The sequence below is a fragment of the Asterias amurensis genome, chromosome 3 (genome assembly GCF_032118995.1).
Source record: "Asterias amurensis chromosome 3, ASM3211899v1".
NCBI lineage: Eukaryota > Metazoa > Echinodermata > Asteroidea > Forcipulatida > Asteriidae > Asterias > Asterias amurensis.
Window position 1 is genome coordinate 27937116 of NC_092650.1, and position 18323 is coordinate 27955438.

An 18323-nucleotide genomic window follows, 5' to 3' on the forward strand; every position below is an offset into this window, starting at 1 on the left:
TTGTGTGGATCATTATTTTCTACTTTTAAAATATCTTTCTAATCATATGCATTCTATTACAAACGGTTACAAATGCTTTTCAAAAACCAACTCGACCGACACAAGGCAACGTGTTTCTTTAAAGTCCTTTGGGGAATAGAAATGCACGATTTACCTCATTACCAGTTCATGCGTATAATACCAACCTTCCCTCTTGCGTTTCGGCATATCGAACTTCTGTCTGTCTGCCGAAATTAATCACCCAGCTAGCCTCAGTGAATGTATAAATAGGACACACGGCTCGACTTTGCGGGCAGCCAACGTGACTGTAAAAGGGACAGAGGTATGTTACATAAATAAATATAAGGACTTGTTAATATCAAAGCTTTTGTTTTCATATCAATAATTAATGACATTGGACGATTTCCCTTGTACATATACAGCAAGGCTAAATAGAACACAGAATAAATATATTGTTACTGAAAATCATTATTTTTCATACTTAATATTGGCGATCAATGGGCACAGAATTTGTTAAGCCCAGATATGTCGTTGTACAAAGTTGCTGGACAAATGTTCGCTTAATGGTAACTGTAACTGCTAACCATGGTTGACCGTTAGTCACCACAGAAAGCAGCTAACCAAGGTTGACTGACCCTTAGTACCACAAAGCAGCTAACCAAGGTTGAATGACCCTAGTATCACAAAGCAGCTAACCAATTTGACCCTTAGTACCACAAAGCAGCTAACCAAGGTTGAACCTTAGTACCACAAAGCAGCTAACCAAGGTTGACCCTTAGTACCACAAAGCAGCTAACCAAGGTTGACCCTTAGTACCACAAAGCAGCTAACTGTGATGAACCGAATAGTAGCAAAGGAAAGTAACTAACCATGGTTGACCTCTAGTCACCACTAACCATGGCTGACCCGTGGTCACAACAAAGCAGATAACTATGGTTAACCGTTTAATAGTCGTAGCTTTGGTGCAAGACGTTTCTCGTTTTACTTTCACGCACAGCGCGGCCAACTCACCAACAGCGCCCGCACCGACTCACCTGACTTTGTCCACCCACCGCCCCGCGAGACTAGACTTGCCAAGTCTTTGAGTGTTTTCGGAATATGTTATTAATGTTCTTATGCTTTTGAGTTTAGTTATTCAGTTTTGTATTTTATTTTTTATGTATCATTTCTATCTAATGTCTTGAAAAATAGAACAGTATTTATAGAGAGTCAACCAACTCATAGTTTCCTTTGTGTTTTCTTCTTCAGGAGGCACCCCCCCCCCCCCAATTTAATGTATCCTCCGTGGTAATCATTTTTGGTTACCTGAGCAGCCGATTTCACGAAACTTTGCGCAACTGCGTAAGTCCACTTGCGTAACGTTTATGGCGCAACTTACGCCATAAACGTTGCGCAAGTGGACCTACGCAGTTACGCAAAGTTTCGTGAAATCGGCTGCTGGGTAGACTTGACTCAAGTCCCAATCCCGTGCCAGCGTCACAGAAAATAATTGTTTTCCGGGCCCCAACCTGTTCTGCTTGCGGGACAGGGACTTGACGAACCCGCAGTCGCCTGATATGTAAATATATTCACTTATGAATATGCAAACATTGCCGCGTGGTACGTGTTGCCCAATCAAACGCGTTCAAAAAGAGGACTTGTCCATTTCGTTATTGCAAGGGGGGTAAAGTAATGGATGTCTTGGATGGGGATGCATTAATAACAACAAATCATACAACAACTACAAATTTATTTGAATTTAAGTTGATATTACGAATACATAGGCTAATTGGAATTTAAATTGTTTGCAAAAAGCATACGTTGATTTTTTGACAAATGCAATTGAGCGACTTAAACACCCATCCCCGTCTTCCGCCCGGCCGCGCCGCTAAAAGTTTCCTTTTTTGCCTGTTCGTACACACACACCGACGTACGTCCCGTACGTGTATTTTGCATTGCTCAAACATTAAAGCTCATTTTCGATAAAAACAAAATGTCGGAAAAACAATATCGCGACGGGTTTGTTTAGTTTGTGGTAGGGAGTTGATTTTAATCAGGAAGTATTTTAGTTTGTATCGACGTGACTTACACCGTCGTTTAAGTAATATTATAGGGCATGATGTTCTTCAGCACGACGTGAACAAAGATTCGTCAAATATTTGTGGTCCGTGTTGTCTTTTGGCGGAAAAGATTGAGAGCTTGACGACAATTACCGACGACTTTGTGAAAAAGTACCTACAGAACAATCGACACAGCGACGATAAAAGAGCCGACACCGTTGCTGTAGTAAGAACACCGTCTCGAAAAGGCGACCTTTCATTTGCAGTCCATCCCCCAAAGCGGTGCCAAGAAAGAAGAAGTTTAGTCATGGCCGTACGCCAGGAGGAGTTGGTAGAAAATCAACACAATCCTACAAGTAACTTAGTAAGCAACATTGCAATTTGCCGTTGTTTTTTTGTATTTTTTATTTACGTCGGCACAGAGCAGAACTAGAACTTGGACGAGAACATGATGTGTTTGTAACACGCAATTCATATTGTAATTTTTTTGTACTAATACATCCCGACGATCGAACACTTTGGCTGAAATTACGACAATATCACCTTTAAGTTAAAGTGTTGGGGTTGTTGACCCGATACTCGTTGGATGTGAACAATAACACTCAGTGACCCCGTAGTTAGTAGTACGTAGGTCGAGTTCATAGTTCATCTTTGGTTCAACACACCCACCGTTCCCCGTGTACATCACAAATCTAAGCGAACAACACAAAACACACCTTTTTACGTTTTCTGGCTCACTTGAGTGTGGCCTGGATCCCGTCATGTCGTCGACATCAAGAGAGAAGTCCCTGTTTTGTACAAGAAGACCTATCCATGGAAACTGTGTTTTAGAAACACTTCACAGTTCCCAAATAAAGAGGGGTCTTTTTGTGCCTCTCACTTCCCTCCCCAAAAATTTAGATTGCAGGTGAGTGGTGTTCGAGTTGTTTTCTGCGGGTGGAACACGCAATGTGATCCCGGTGTCCGGTGACAGTTTTAGAAACTATTTTATAATTATAATGATCCCCGTGCCTTGTAAGTTTCTATCATGTCTATATATAAGTAACCGTTGTCCCATCTTGAACGTATGTCCTACTTTTCCTAGATAGAAACGTTTCTAGAAGTTATCACGTCCCCATGTTCCATCGTTACTTTTGTGCGTTGCCTCGAACCAGGGCAGAAGAAACTCCAATTGGATTATCCAAATTATCCTAATTATCTAATGCAACCCGGTTATTTTAAAGAGTTTGTAATACATGAACTACAAAACAACAAAGATGATAGACAACATGTTTAAAAGCCCACAGGACCAACTAATTGACATGTATACCAATCCATCTGGTATCCTTTCTCTGTACATTTCTCCTCAGTAAATGTTGTTGTTAAGGCACTGGACACTATTATTATTAATTACTCAAAATAATTGTTAGCATAAATACTCACTTGCAATAAAGAGCTATTGGATGTTAGTATAAAATTTTGTGACAAACAGCTCCCTTTACTTGAGAAAGAAGGTCTCACTTAAAAGTAAAATATTTGAATTGAACTTTTGAGACCTCAGCTGAGGTCTCAAGTTCAAGGATGTCGGACACTTCGTACCTTTGCCACTTCGTACCCTGGACACTTCGTACCTTCGGGACACTTCGTACCGTAACCAAATTGGTCACTTCGTACCGTGGGCGGGGAACGAAGTGACCATCAGCTGAGTCACTTCGTACCTTCACTTAACCTTCAGCCGAGTCACTGCGTACCTTCATTAAAATGTGTATTCCTCAATAATTTAATGTTCATTGAGAAAAAAAAATTAATAATAGCATGACATCAACTCGTAATTGCTTTTACTGGCACCATTTTATTGTATTTGTTTTTTGAATATTATATATATTTATTATAATTTTTTTTTTTTTGGGGGGGGGGCATTCAAATTCAATAAATTATTGGATTTTCGCATAGCCACTTTATAGTTGACTATAAATCATGAAAACAGGCAAATTACTTAATTTAACCAAAGCATTTTTTCCACATGGCATAGGATATCCTCGATCAAGTATCCAAAGAGGCAGAAAACATGTGCAGCACCCATAATCCGTCCATCTTCAGGAGGAAAGACAAAGCTTCAATGGAGGTATGTTTAGCAATAAATGGGTCACTTTTTGAAGGAGCATATACAAAATAATGTTTAATAGATGGAAATTTGCATTGGGATAAAGAAAACTAATTTGGTTTTACCAATATAAACCAATTAAAGGCAGTTTGAGTCCTATATTTTAGCAGTCAGTTACTTCCTCTAGCTACCGGGCAATCTCGGTGGTCGAGTTGGTAAGACACTGCTCTAGACTTGCAAGGGTCGTAGGTTCGAATCGAATCCCACCAGAGTAATAGGCCTATGCCTGTGATTTTAGGACTCGGGGGGAGTACCGAGTATACAGTGCTAACACACATAGGTGGGGTGTATATATGGGTAAAACCAAAATGAATATATTAATTAAATACAGAGTACATTTTTGGGGGTGGTCTTAAAAATTCCTTGAGAGAATATCATTTGGAAATATTAATGCATGGGATTTGTACTAGCATAATGTTTGCAAACATTAGCGAGGAATTTCAGATCAAAATTCATTATATATTACAATTTTCACATTTAAGTTCGTTTGCATTTCAGAATTGGTCCTACAAGGATCAGGGGGCAGAGCTGAGACAGCGAGCACCTGTTATCCACAAGATTGTGAAAAGTATCACCATCAGTAAATAAACGCAGAATAGGGTAAAGCGGAGGACCATACAGGGCATCTTACCTGCAAGGATGACTGCTGTTGGATCACTGTTCTATTGCAGGAATGTCCATATGAACACTCACCAGACATTAACAGGGCTACAGCTTAAACGTGGAGGTGTTACCAAGCAAACGGTCCAAAGGTTGCATGCACGTGGATTGAGTGTCTCATAATTATGATACTGTATTGTCCCAACAAACAGCTCTTGGACAAGATTTTGATGGTAAAGTCAAAGGTTGGTTGAAAGAAATAGAAGCTGCAAGCACTGAACAACAAGCACCACCTGTACAACAGCCACCTACTACCTTCAAAATAATAATGGACAACGTGGACCTGGAATTTCTGCCAGACAAGAAACACGCGACCACGGCACAAGAGACCTGCACTACTGTAATTGTATGGCTGTCAAGAACAGGGTAAGATCACAACTGATCAATTGTTTACTTAAGTTCAAATGAAAGATGTGCTCTTGTTTTAATACACTCTATATTGGCAAAACAAATCTATGCAACAGAAATTTGGTGCATGGTACAGATGGTCATCTCACATTTTTGATGACTTAGCCTCAAGTCATGACAACAATATTTTAGACTGATGTTCAACCATCTGAACTCAAGTGTATCTATCCCTGAACCAAAGCTGCCTTAACTTTCGGGTTAATTTATTAGTCACAAGATGTATTCTTTAAAATTTGCTTCTACAGATATCTGGCAACCATCTTCCAGACAATGGCCCAACTGGCGACATAAAAAAAGTGGAGTTAGCGGAGTTCATCCCTGATGTAGAAGACAATCTCCAACTGAGGGAAGGATGGATATACATCGTCAGCAAAGTACTTGTTGACTATATCCCAGCATTTGAAGACTTCAAACAGTTTGTTCCTCCCTATCGCTCTTACATGTATAGTGGTATAACAAAAAATAGTCTGAAGTGGTAAGTCTTAAAGAACAAAAAAATAAGGGAATAGGGTGAAGGGACGAGGGATTTAGTGTTTGCGACATCAAACAATCTTATGTCACAAGAATGCAATAGCTGACCTGCTAAACATCTTATCTGCAGTTGCAATCATAATAAATGCACACCATAATTTGCCCATAAAAAGTAATAAAAAGGGCTGTTGTACCACCTCAGTGTTCTTTTTTCATGTTGGTTGCATTTAAAGGCAGTGAAGACTATTGGTAATTACTCAAAATAATTATTAGCAGAAAAACTTACTTGATAGCAAGTAATGGGGAGAGATTGATAGTTACCTGTAAAACCTTTTTCCTTTTGTAACCTATTTCTCACAATGTTTTATACTATCAACCTCTCCCCAATACTTGTTATGCAGTTTTTTTGCTAATAGTTATTTTGAATAATACTGTCCACTGCCTTTAAGGAATGAACACAAAACTAGTTCCACTAGTTTGACGTACACAAAAGAAGCTAAAACACTTATTTTTTGTGTGTGGTTGTTTTTGAAAGTTATGCGGTGTACTGTAAGTTCAATATTTATTCTGTGTCTTTGGATTGTTTTGAAGGTTGGTCTTGGTATTGCTTTGGAGAACGAAAACACTAATGAAGGCATTACCAAGATTATGGACTACATCAATAGATACGTCCCACATTCTGAAACAGACCATCCCACATCAACCCTGAGTGGAGTTGACTTGCGAGCGGCAAGAATGTATTCAAGAGGGCCGAAGACAATCCACCAAGAGTGATCGGTGGGGAGGGCTTCTACCTGTGTTTGAGGATTTTCATGGACTAGGGAATTTTTATCAGGTATTTTTTAACATGCAAAATTGATGTTTAAAGTTAAGTTCACTCATGGGTTATACCATGCCACCTCATCTGGGAGTGGACAATGTGGATGTCAGGTATAGCTAATTTATTTATCACTATCCTCTTTGGGTGCTCCGAACTTTTTAGATTCCTACTCAAAATTGAAAAAAGGATATGTTGCCACAAGTTTAACTTGACCAAAACAAACAAACAAACAAACAAACAAACAAACAAACAAACAAACAAACAACAAACAAACGTAACCTTTGCAATTTAATTTGAATCAGTTTGAGAAAAGTTTTTGTTTGTGGATTGACCATGGTTATAATGCTTAATTTTGAATCGGGGTTTCAACGTTCACTTTCATACTAACAGAGATTAAATTGTCATAAACTTTCAGTTTTTTCTCTTTTCTTCTTTGTACTTAAAGATCAACCTAAACACCAGTATTTTTTTATAAGTAAACCAAGCATCAGAGTGAAAAAAAAAGAGACTGCAGGAATAATTGAGGCATTTAAATAAACAAGTTTAAATTTCTTTGCTTTATTACATTAGGTGTTGTGGAAACTCCTGTATTCTACAGACAGTGCTGGGTGCAGGGATATCAGCACTTTGTATACAGCCAGAAATTTTCTAAAGGCTCACAGCGTACCGTCGGATCCCATGAAACACTTCAATGCGTGCAGTGACTTCATTCAAAAGTAAACAAATGTTAAGTTTTGAATTTTGAAATAAGTTTTGAATTTTGAAATAAGTTTTTAAATTTGAACATTACTAATAATAAATTGTCACTTTGTTTTCCTCTGCATAACTACTGTACACATGGGTAGCACAAGTGTCTCTCCAATACTCATATGAGCATGCACCTTAAAGGCACCATACATGTTTGGTAATTGTCAAAGACCAGTGTTCTCCCTTGGTGTATCCCATCATAAGCATACGATAACAAGCCTGTGAATATTTGAATGCAATCGGTCTTCAAAGTTGCTAGAGAATGATGAAAGAAAAAACACCCTTGTTGGACAAATTTGTGTGCTTTCAGATAGGAATAAAAGATTTCTAGCTTGAAGTCTTTTAATATTTTAGTGAGAAATTACCCCTTTCTCAAAAACTACGTTACTTCAGAGGGAGCAAATCCCCACAATATTTTATACTATCAACAGCTCTCCAATGCTCGTTACCAAGTCAGTTTTTAAGTTAATATTTCTTTTGAGTAATTACCAAACGTGTACCTTCTAGTCAAGGCTGTGAATTGTTCTATTGCCTGGTATAGGCTGCAGTTTATGTTGTTCAGTGCATCAGGTAGACTTTCCTTAAAATTTACTCCGATTTACACAGGTACACAGAGGCTCTTATTCTCAGTGCTGCCCTACAGTTTTTTGGTATGGATGAGCCAAACGGACCGATACGGCACCATAACATGGATGAAACAATGGAGAAGCAACAATACTTCAATGACGTGATTGGTAAGCTTTTAAACAAGTATGCCATCTTCTCAACTCCCACTCCAATCAAAGATCAAGATTTGAAATGCCCAGAATGCACCAAGAAGTACAAGACCATGTCAAGTTTGAAGAAACATTTCCAAAAAGTACATGATGGGTTGCTCTACAAAACCGCACCACAACCCTCGGACCCCAAGAAAGAAAGTGTAGAAAACTACAGCTGTGCAAGTCTGGGCTTGTGTCTGCTTGCTGAAGATTTTACGCACACAAGAAAGCATGGTGATAGTGGCAGAATTCTACTTCTCTATAAGTTTATGCTCTGTCACTTTAGAGTCACAGGGAAATTTAAATATGCATACCAAATACTGAGGTTCCTTGCCCAAACAAAATGTCTACTCTCACCTCGACTAGCACATCAACTGACATGGAATAGATTCATAAATCTAAAAGGGAAGCCACACACAAATGTGGAGATGGACCGTGTGATGGAGCACAGGAACAAGCTCTTTAAACAAGAATGTCGAAGTTTCCATGGCAAAGTTACAGGCAAGTCAATCGCTAGGGTAGGGCAAGCTGCCGACTCACTCAACCATATCCTGTACTGTGCTGATAAGGCAGCAAATGTCAAGAAGCCCCCTGGACAGCACAAGAAAGTCACAGCGAAAGATGATGTCATTGCCCTGGCAGCGCTAATGCATAAAGAGCAAATATTTTCACACAAGGCCGGCAGAAAACTCCATTCCTTCCCTGACTTTATGAATAAATCCCCTTTCCCGGCTTGACCGAGTTGCTCTTCATACCTGGATGACAGCTACCCTCAAAGGGTTCTCCAAATTAAAGCTGTACAAGTGAACTTTGTAATTGCCTCAAATTAACCTCACATAAATGTTTTATTACAACTTCGACATTCTTGCTTGAAGAGCTTGTTTCAAGAAGACCAGTTCTATTCTTGAAGAGCCTCGGTGTGTGGCTTTCCCTTGAAATTTACTGATCTATTCCATGTCTTTTGATGCACCTTACTTCTGGTCTGTTTACATACTGGAACGAAGTGATATACATAACTGAACCTATTTTTGTTGTTTACGAAGCACGCCGTAAGGGCACTGGACATGTTTGGTAAGAACCCATTTGCGTGTTAATTTTGAATATTGTCTGGTACAATGACTTGCTTGATCACAAGTTACCGCTTAAATTTGAATTCCTCGGACTATCAAGACAGTTGCTACGCCACATGATTCGGGGCAGTGCATTGTGACTAAGCATGTCATTGTACCAGACATTACTCAAATCTAATGGTGTCCAATGCCTTTAAATAGTAAACACATTGCCTAAATTTTGTGCTACTTTATTTGTCAGGGAGTGTTTTGAGTGACTTTTGGAATCACCATGTGACTCCATCAGTGGTTACATGAAACAGTACATTTCAGATAAAACATTTACAGGTGTGTATCTCAGATAAAACATTTACAGGTATGTATCTTTGTTACCAAACTCAAAACACATCCTAAATAAAACACCTCCACTCGTATGAGCTGCATTCATCAAAATTTATCAAAGGTCCCTTGTGGACAGCGAAATGTTTTGGCAGGTTAATTTTGAAAATGTCACAGCTTATAATTGGCACCCCATGTACATTTATAAGGAAACAGTACACATGCAGGTCCCCATGTATTCTAGCATTTAGAATACTCTCATTAGTTGAATTGGTTTACTTGTTTTGTACTTTCAGTTTTCTTTGTTTTGAAAATTTGCTTTTCATAAATTAAAACACATTATTTTTTTGCTCTCATGGATACACAGTCTGCACATGTGTAACTAACCTGAAAAAGGTATAAGCAAATTTCACAACACTCAAACTCGAGCATTCTTCACTTATGTGTATCACTGCAACTAACAATATAATTATTCTAAATAGCACATGAAGTTGCTAGAATACATTTACATGTAGGCCCAAATGTGTACTTTACTTCAAGTGACAGGCTAATAGTCAGATCAGATTTGCAGAAAGAAAGTACATACATATTGTTTTAACCTTCACCAAGAAAGTATATTGTTTTCTGGTTGAACATGGAGGAAAGAAGATTTAATGTACAAGTTCACCCACTGTTAATTTAACTCAAACTTGATTTTAGTAATAGAGATGAACATGAGATGCTGTATCTGAAATCTGTGTTCCATGCAACCACTGAGGTATCAATATATATTTTGTTTGCGGTAACACTGTGTGTGTATCTACTTGCCAGGTAGAGTTTGTTCTTTAGAGAACTGTCTTTCTTTATGAAACTATTCAGTAACTACTTTTCAAGGAATGACATGGCAAAATCTTGACAATTTTGAAGTGCATTTAATCTACTTCCAAGGGCTCATCATCGGCACTAGATGTACTTGTGTCAGATTGTGATGTGTTAAGAGACAGAACATTCAAATGATCAGCTTCTGACATGAAACTGTTTACAGATGAAAGGCTGTCCGCTGCTTCATCTCCTTCGTCTCCTTCCTCATCTGCCGATTGGAAATTGTCACCTAAAATTTGGGACATCATACTCCATACTTTATCTGAATTGCTTTTCCTAAAAAAGAAAAAACTTGCTTGCAGATGCTCTAATGACCTAATTGTGTAGCAGTTTTCAACTATGGCATCAATCATCGAGACTCCCATTCCACTTGCTAAATCAACACCGGTATACATAGCAGATGCCTCTCCATGAAGGATTGTGTCTCGGTAGGAGAGAAGTTGGGTTCTTAGGTCTTGCCTTTGCTCATCTGTGACTTCCCTTCCCTGTTTGTGTTAGGAAGAAGGTAGAGAAGCTGTTGACGTCATCTTCAGTAATTGTTTTTCTACCCATCCTTGACCGCTGTCGTCTTCGGAACAATTATCACAACAAACCTTTTTCTCTAAGGTGTGTGTGATAGATTGATCATAATAGTCTAGAAGGACCTTCCGCCGACACGTGTTTGTTGTGGTGATGTAATTTTTCATGTGTTCATCAACTCTGCAACCTCTCATGCAACCAGGGAACATCATGATCACCGCAAAACTCTGTAAGCCATCTCTTCCAATTCGACCACTTTCTTGAAAGTAATCATTGATATCCCGGGATGGACCATAGTGGATGACGGTGTACAATCTTTCAACATGTATACCCATTCCAAACGCCACAGTAGCACTGAGAACTCTAATTTGACTAGTGGGTTTGGGGAAATCATTTAGATATCTTTCTTTCATTTTATCTGCTGTACATGAATGAAACATGGCAATACGGCTACACATTGCCTCTCCAAGTGCTTCATCGAACGTTGCATACAACTCCCTGCAATTCTTGTGGGACTGGCAGAAGATTATGACCTTTGGACAATCCTGTTGTTTTTCTTTGATTTCATCAATTAGCCATCCAAATTGGCTTTCATGATCTGTTACTTTAGTTTTGATGACGGAATACCTGATGTTTGGTCGTTCTGGTGACATCTTAATGCATGTTGGATTTGACATCCCTAAAGTGGTAATGACACACTTTTTGATACCCTGTGATGCTGTTGCTGTTAATGCCACCGTAGGCACAGTGCTTGGAACCAGGGATCTAAGTTCAGCAAGCCGACTGTAACACTCTCGAAATGCTTGAACCTTTCCTGATTTGTAACCCCTGCATGACAACAATAAGAACAAGAAAATTGCAATGTTATATGTGCTTGTTTAACTTGTTTATTATTTGCCTATTTACAATGTACATGTAGGCCTATAGTTCAAATATGAACATCCTTCAGGCTGAACTGAAACTACATTACATATTTGTTGCTCCACACTAAAATGTACATAGCTAGGCTTACCAATCCAGAAATGTTCTCCTAAAGATTATCTTGTGTTTTAGTTACCAATTACAATTGTTCATGAACATCAAAGGATAATGTTTTACAGATCTACAATGACACACGGTAATGTGTATTAAGACTGTTATGTGTTAACATTGTAACCTATGCAGTTATGTAATATCAAGCAAAACCACTGGGGACTTTGCTGACAGAAAACTTTTTAAAATTGGGAATGTTTTTCTTGAATTTTTTTAAAATAAAACGTAGGTGTGTGGGAGCTGCTACACACAATAATACTGAATTACAGGATTTAGGCCTTGCCCCCTCGTCACTGGTCGTGGCTATTTGCTAAATAATGATGCGGCAGATATGGGTTCAAATCCCACTTGAATTGTCTAGTAGATTTTTCCTGCAGGACTCAAAATCACCAAGCAGTGCTTATCCCACATTCGTGTAGGGCAAAAAAAAGGTCATATTCATTTTCCCCAGTGTAAATATTACACTTTGGATTTTCTTAACCAGACATGCCAGATAATAATTATTACATGTATTTAAAAAAAAAAAAAAAATGTGACACATAGGGCCTACCTGTAATTAATAGAAAATGTATGACAACAAATGGATGATTACAACACCTGTTCAGGAGTCTACTGTAAATAAGATGCAGGTGATTTGCGCTCTTATTTTTGGTGTCCACTAGTTGCAGAACAGACATTCATTTCACCATGTACAGGACCGATTATGTTGACTTTTATCAGATGTTTCCAAAATTTCATTTGTTAACAATAAATGACATGTGTCATAAAATTATTCAAGGTTGCTTCTGGTTGTTTTGTTTGTACATGTACATTGTACATGTCACTGTTGTTGGACTGTGTTGGAACTTGTTTCAGTTTTCAATGGCAATAAACTGTGCCTAATTTCACAGACAATATTGCTTTAACAATCCCTGCTTAGTAGTAACAAGCAGGATACCAGTAATTTGGTACCTTATTCTGGTAAGCATAAATTTGCTTTGCTTAGCTTTTTTGTGTGTTTAAGTAGCTCTATGAAATTAGGCCCACGCCATAAACCAGGCTACACTATGAAATCACGTAGTGGCCTAGATATCTTGCTATAAGAGTTGCCATAAATTAAAAGCTTAAAGTTTCTATAGACCATTGCACAATGCGCAGCGCACTTGCACGCATTTCGATTTTGGGGTTCAAAGCATTTACAAAAAGGATGGTACATGTGTTTACACATGCATTGGTGCGTAAACATGTGTACCATCCTTCAGGCACATTTTGACCCCCAAAATGGAAGTGCGTGCAAGGGTGCAAGTGACCTGGATCTATAGTTACATGTAAAGACTGCCAATGCTGCTGAGAATTACCAGTAGATGACAAATAGTGATGCATCTTTATAAATTTTGAAGGGAGTACAACAGGTTGAAGAACTGCTCAGTTCCACCACGGATACGAAGTATTGACAACAGCTAGGCCAATTTCATTAAGCTGCTTTTAAAAGCACAAAATTTGCTTTCTAAGAGTACAACAAATCCTTGCTTAGTAAAATCAGATTTCTGGCCTAGACTTCACTTAATTATTGTGCAAAGTTAACTCAGCTACCAAGTGACAAGCAATGTACACATTGCATGGAGTTGTAGCCAGTAACAGTAAATGAACAAGCGTTTTTTCCTGCGCAAGCAAATTTTGTGCTTCACAAGCTCTATGAACTTTGCCCTTACCTAAAGTATCACACCATTAAATAATAATAGGTTTGTGACAACTGTGTACAAGAAGGGGTTATTTATTGTATCATATTCATCACCAATAAATTCATGTTACAGTGAATCAAAAATGGTTGTTAAATCTAATTATTGACTCATTTCATTTTAATTTTTTTTTATTTGTTTATTTTCCAGTTTCCGCTTATCCTGCAATCAGATGCTCCAACCAGAGTGTGATAACTTATAATAACCTACTCCCATTTTTTATATTGCACACTGCGTATTGCGAGTGTCAATGTGTCACGCAGTGCAAAACTTTGTGCATCCATGCTGTTCGTAATGAAGTAATGCTTTGAAATTTTAAACTTTGCGCGTTGACTTCATGAGGCTGGAAGATAAATTTACTATCACATGTGCACTCGTGGAATACAGAAAAATATAGATGGATAGGGATGCAAAAGAAGCACTACAATAATTTGACTGCATTCTACTTACGAGCATGTGATAACTTATAATGTACACTGGTAATTTACAAGGAGTGTTCTCAAATGATGAAAAAAAAGACTTGGAGCACCACTATCTTTCTGTGACACCTGCCAAGCTTTAGACATTTCTGCAAAGCTTTAATACTGTCATGTTCACATTTTGTTAGACCTCAATTTGCAATGAAAGAATACAGAAACAAGAACAACCAACTTGCACTCACATTAGACCCCCATCCCATTTCACATCAATACCAGCTTCATTTTTTGGTTTAAATTGGCAAACACTAAACAAGGGACCATGTGACAAATTGATTTTTGTCCCTTTTGTATCATTGTCCCTTTTGGTTGATTTATTGTCAATGTGTAGGCCAAAATTTGACATTTCTCGTGGGCAGTTTCTATACTTTTCATATTAGCACATCTAGCAAAACTCCTTGGCCAACTGCAACACATAATTTTATGTGTGGTGTGTCATAACATCAACCATTGTGATTTTAAGTATTATTCCCTATCCCATAACTATGTATTTCCTCAAATGACTGCCCTTATAAAACAAATACACATAAAAGGGACATTTTTTATAAAATACTTACCACTTTGCTACACAATGGGTCTCATCTATAAAAAAAAACCACAAATGTTGTCTCGATAAGTCTTGGAGGCGATCAGGTCTCTGCCGAATTGACTTAAGAGACTCTCTCAGGGCTGGCAAAAAAAATGGAAAATTCTCCGTTCATCAGCTTGGTCTTGTCATTGAAGGTCAGGAGATCAGACATGTATGCAGCTTTGATGTGTTTTGTTCTGAGTAAAGCTACCTGGTCGCGCATCAAAGCTACCAATGGTGACACCACAATAGCGATGGATGTCGTCACGTCACCCTCCTAGATAAAGACAAAACATAGGCTACTTTAGGAATAATAATTTTCTTGCCTTTTTAGGTAGAAGAAAATTGTTTTCCCTTATTCAATATGAATACTATTACTAGAAAGAATGTTGGATGGACTAGGGAAATAGTTTGGAAATTATGTTGTTCCCGCCCCTGCACCTCTGCAACTTTATAGCATGGGTTATTTAATAAGCTTCTTCAGCAGTCACATTAACATTATTTGATTTGTGTCAGTGATCTAGAACTGGGCAACCATTCAGAACTGGTTATACAAAATCCAGAAAATAGTCCTTAATCACGAGTTACTCTTGACTTAGCTACGTAGTACCTACCTATATTTATAGTTACAATTACATTACAATTCAAACATGACACAAATTCAAACAAATAACATTATTAACAATACTATTAAACTGCTACTTCTACTACCTAGCTACAACAATGTCTATATCATTTATACGACATGCCACAGCAGCCAAGTAAAGAGTAACAAGTGAAGTGTGTGCGATATGTATGATTAGGAAGTTTTTGTCAGTTTTACACTTAACCAGGCAACCGTCAGCCATACATAAAATTATAATTTTAATGAATAAATGGGGGATACCCTGAGTTAGTTTGTGTACGAATAACGCATAGCATAAAGTAGACTAGAGAAAACTCGGACAGAGACTTACCAATTGTCGCCTGAAGTCATTGCAGAAAGGCGGTGCTTGATAAATTAATGACTTGCCATAGCCAGTAGGCAAGCCAATAAACAGATCTCTCCCATCCATAAACTTGTTTAGAGCCTCAAGTTGTGACTCTTTGAGGGTCGAAACACCCAGTTTTTCTTAAGCAAACTCTATGGCAGCCATAATTGAATTGTGCGGGTAGGGTATCCTGTGTGCACACAGACTACAGAGCTAGCTTATTTATTTACGTCGTCGAAGGTCCGTACATACATGATTATTGTGATCGTCTTTTGCGTGTACGTGTACAAAGGTCACAGAGTACGATGAATATTTATAAACAGGGCGGCGCTTCCACGCTCACATTGGTTTTGTACATCTCCCCATTTGGGGAGATTTTTCCTATTCATTGCGTGGAAGAGGAAACGACATCGTCAAGTCCCGATCCCTTGATCGCTGCTGCAATAACTACATTTTGACGATGGGGGCGCACTTGTCTTATGTGACTTGACTGCTGGCGCGTTGTGTTTCGGACCTCACACGATCAAGGGACTTGAATCAAGTCTACCCCCCCCCCCCCCCCAATAATAGGGACCATTAGAAAATGGTGCAGGTGCGGGATGCGTGTGCGCGTACTTGACATTGAACTAAACTGAACTGGAACGTACATTACCAAAAACACTAAATTATGCACAAACGGGTTATTTTTTTAATGAAGTCATCATAAAAGATGCCTAATTTAAAAATGATGCTAGCAATTTTGTAGGTCGACCTTAAAGGCACTGGACACTGGTAATTACTCAAAATAATGTTAAGCATAAAACCTTACTTGGTAACGAGTATTGGAGAGAGGTTGATAGTATAAAACATTGTGAGAAATGGCTCCCTCTGAAGTAACGGTAGTTTTCGAGAAAGATGTAATTTTCCACGAATTTGATTTCGAGGCCACAGAATTGGATTTTGAGGGCTCGAAATCGGGCATCTGAAAGCACACAACTTCGTGTAACATGGGTGTTTTTCTTTCTTTATTATCTCGCAACTTTGACGACCACCAATTGAGCTCAAATTTTCACAGGTTTGTTATTTTATGCATATGATGAGATACACCAAGTGAGAAGACTGGTCTTTGACAATTACCAATAGTGTCCAGTGTCTTTAAGAGTTCATTCAATTTTTTTTAAAGCTATTGTTTTGAATTTTGAAAAAGCACAATGAATTAAACAGTTGGATTTTCTATAATCCTATACTGTGAATGAACATTCGCCAGAGAGTAATTAACTCAAAATTAAACAGACAGTGATTTTTCTTCTTGTATGAGAAAAATAGAACAACTAAATTTAACGTTACTGATATAAACTATTGAGAGAGAATTCATACAAAGACCCATGCCATGATTGCGAACGCGATATTCTCCACACATTTAATAAATTATATCAATACGCCATTGGGTTATGTTTATGGTTCATTCAGATTTTAAGTCCTTGCCACTGTTTGTTCCACTTCGTTTCAGTTCGGTTTTTTTCTATGTATGTCTGATGAATACCCTCTGGTTTCCTTGTCTCGTATCCACCGATCAATCGATGAAAATACTTCAAACTGAAAAAGACAGACGCGCCAACATACACATAATTCATTCATTTATTTGGTTTCCTTGTCTCGTTTCCACCGATCAATCGATGAAAATACTTCTTTGTATTATTGTTAAACATACAAAGAATAAATTATATAATTTACATTATATTGTAAAATTTCAGAAAACACAAGTACAGTAGGATTTTGTGTGAGGATGGAGGTTTTCAATAAGCATCAGCTTGTCGAGAAGAGACCCCACTCATACAATAACCAAACAAAGAACTATACATTGATGCATATCACACAGTCCGCCGCCGGAATTATCAACGTAAATTTAGAAATAAACGAATTAAGAAACCCAATAGTGAAATGAGAGTAAATTTCGTAATTCTTACTAAAATATTACTGATAAGTTAAAAGTCAATAATGATGAAGTACATAGTCCTACCTTTAATGTTGTCAAACAATGGTAAACTTGTACTGATCTGTAGACGTCCGTACATGATACTGGGATTGTAAATATTAATGTGATTTTAGTGAGAGTTGTAGTTGTGTGGGTCGGGTCGGGCGTTGTGTATGGTGAACCTGAAGGGACATCAAACATATACATTTTCGTGAATGTTTGCGTAAATATTTGCGTTTTTTTTGGTCCCGATTCACAAAAATTCACATAAATGTTCACGTTAATATTTTAGACTGAGGGCCAGATTGTGAATATTTACGTAAATATTCACGTTTTGTGCCTAATCACATATGTTTGATGTCCCTTCAGGGCCACCATAGTTGTTGGTGCACCCCAATAGGAAGTAAACAGAGCGTCGGTACTGTTTAGTTTTTGTTGGCCCACGATATTCTATTTTCGACAATTTTAGAGCCCAAGAAAATGGATACGGTGTAAAACTGCTTAAATTGTGACCCCGGGGTTGTTGACGTCAGACTTGAGGTATTTAGGATGACATAGTGCCCTGAAATAAATGGTCCTATATGCAGAGAGGTGTAGGGACATTTTTAAAGATTGACGCTTGGACTTTTGGAAAATTACCCTGGTTTAGGGGTGTTTTTATTTGGAGGGTGAATTAGAGTTCGAGAGTCAATTAATAATTTTCCCTGTACTGTAAAAAGCTGTGAGACTATAAAGTATTTTTCGTGTATTGTTGAATATCAGCATCGTGCACCTTGTGCAATGGGGTTTT

At 38.1% G+C, this 18323-nt stretch overlaps 3 protein-coding genes and 1 pseudogene across 4 annotated transcripts in view; 2 read left to right on the plus strand and 2 right to left on the minus strand.

The window, feature by feature from the left end:
* LOC139934542 (deoxynucleoside triphosphate triphosphohydrolase SAMHD1-like) overlaps positions 1–17684 on the minus strand; it is a 39184-nt gene extending 21500 nt beyond the window's left edge. Inside the window, exons 1-2 of one of the 2 annotated variants that reach the window (XM_071928797.1) lie at positions 17579–17684; positions 186–305 (exon numbers count right to left, since the gene is read on the minus strand). In XM_071928797.1, coding sequence (XP_071784898.1) covers positions 186–207 — 22 coding nt within the window. In that variant the 5' untranslated portion in view covers positions 208–305; positions 17579–17684. Of the gene's footprint in view, positions 1–185; positions 306–869; positions 981–17578 lie in introns of those variants that run through there. The other variant, XM_071928798.1, reaches the window with a different exon arrangement.
* On the plus strand, positions 1988–7239 carry LOC139934544 (uncharacterized). Its single transcript, XM_071928801.1, has 6 exons — positions 1988–2403; positions 4051–4143; positions 4681–5208; positions 5496–5725; positions 6313–6556; positions 7112–7239. Exons 3-5 carry the CDS (start codon positions 5191–5193, stop codon positions 6428–6430), a joined length of 366 nt encoding a protein of 121 aa, XP_071784902.1. The 5' UTR covers positions 1988–2403; positions 4051–4143; positions 4681–5190; the 3' UTR covers positions 6431–6556; positions 7112–7239.
* Positions 7138–8783, plus strand: LOC139934543 (uncharacterized). Its single transcript, XM_071928800.1, has 2 exons — positions 7138–7257; positions 7895–8783. Exons 1-2 carry the CDS (start codon positions 7220–7222, stop codon positions 8781–8783), a joined length of 927 nt encoding a protein of 308 aa, XP_071784901.1. The 5' UTR covers positions 7138–7219.
* LOC139934545 (ATP-dependent DNA helicase RecQ-like) lies at positions 10787–15758 on the minus strand (annotated as a pseudogene).
* Positions 17685–18323: the final 639 nt, after the last annotated feature.

Bases quoted from the DNA above. Each gene is read 5' to 3' on its own strand.
- LOC139934543 (XM_071928800.1), top strand. From the start codon at position 7,220: ATGAAACACTTCAATGCGTGCAGTGACTTCATTCAAAA. The intron at 7,258-7,894 runs GTAAACAAATGT...CGATTTACACAG, and splicing joins TGCAGTGACTTCATTCAAAA to GTACACAGAGGCTCTTATTC.
- LOC139934544 (XM_071928801.1), top strand. The intron at 5,726-6,312 runs GTAAGTCTTAAA...ATTGTTTTGAAG, and splicing joins ACAAAAAATAGTCTGAAGTG to GTTGGTCTTGGTATTGCTTT.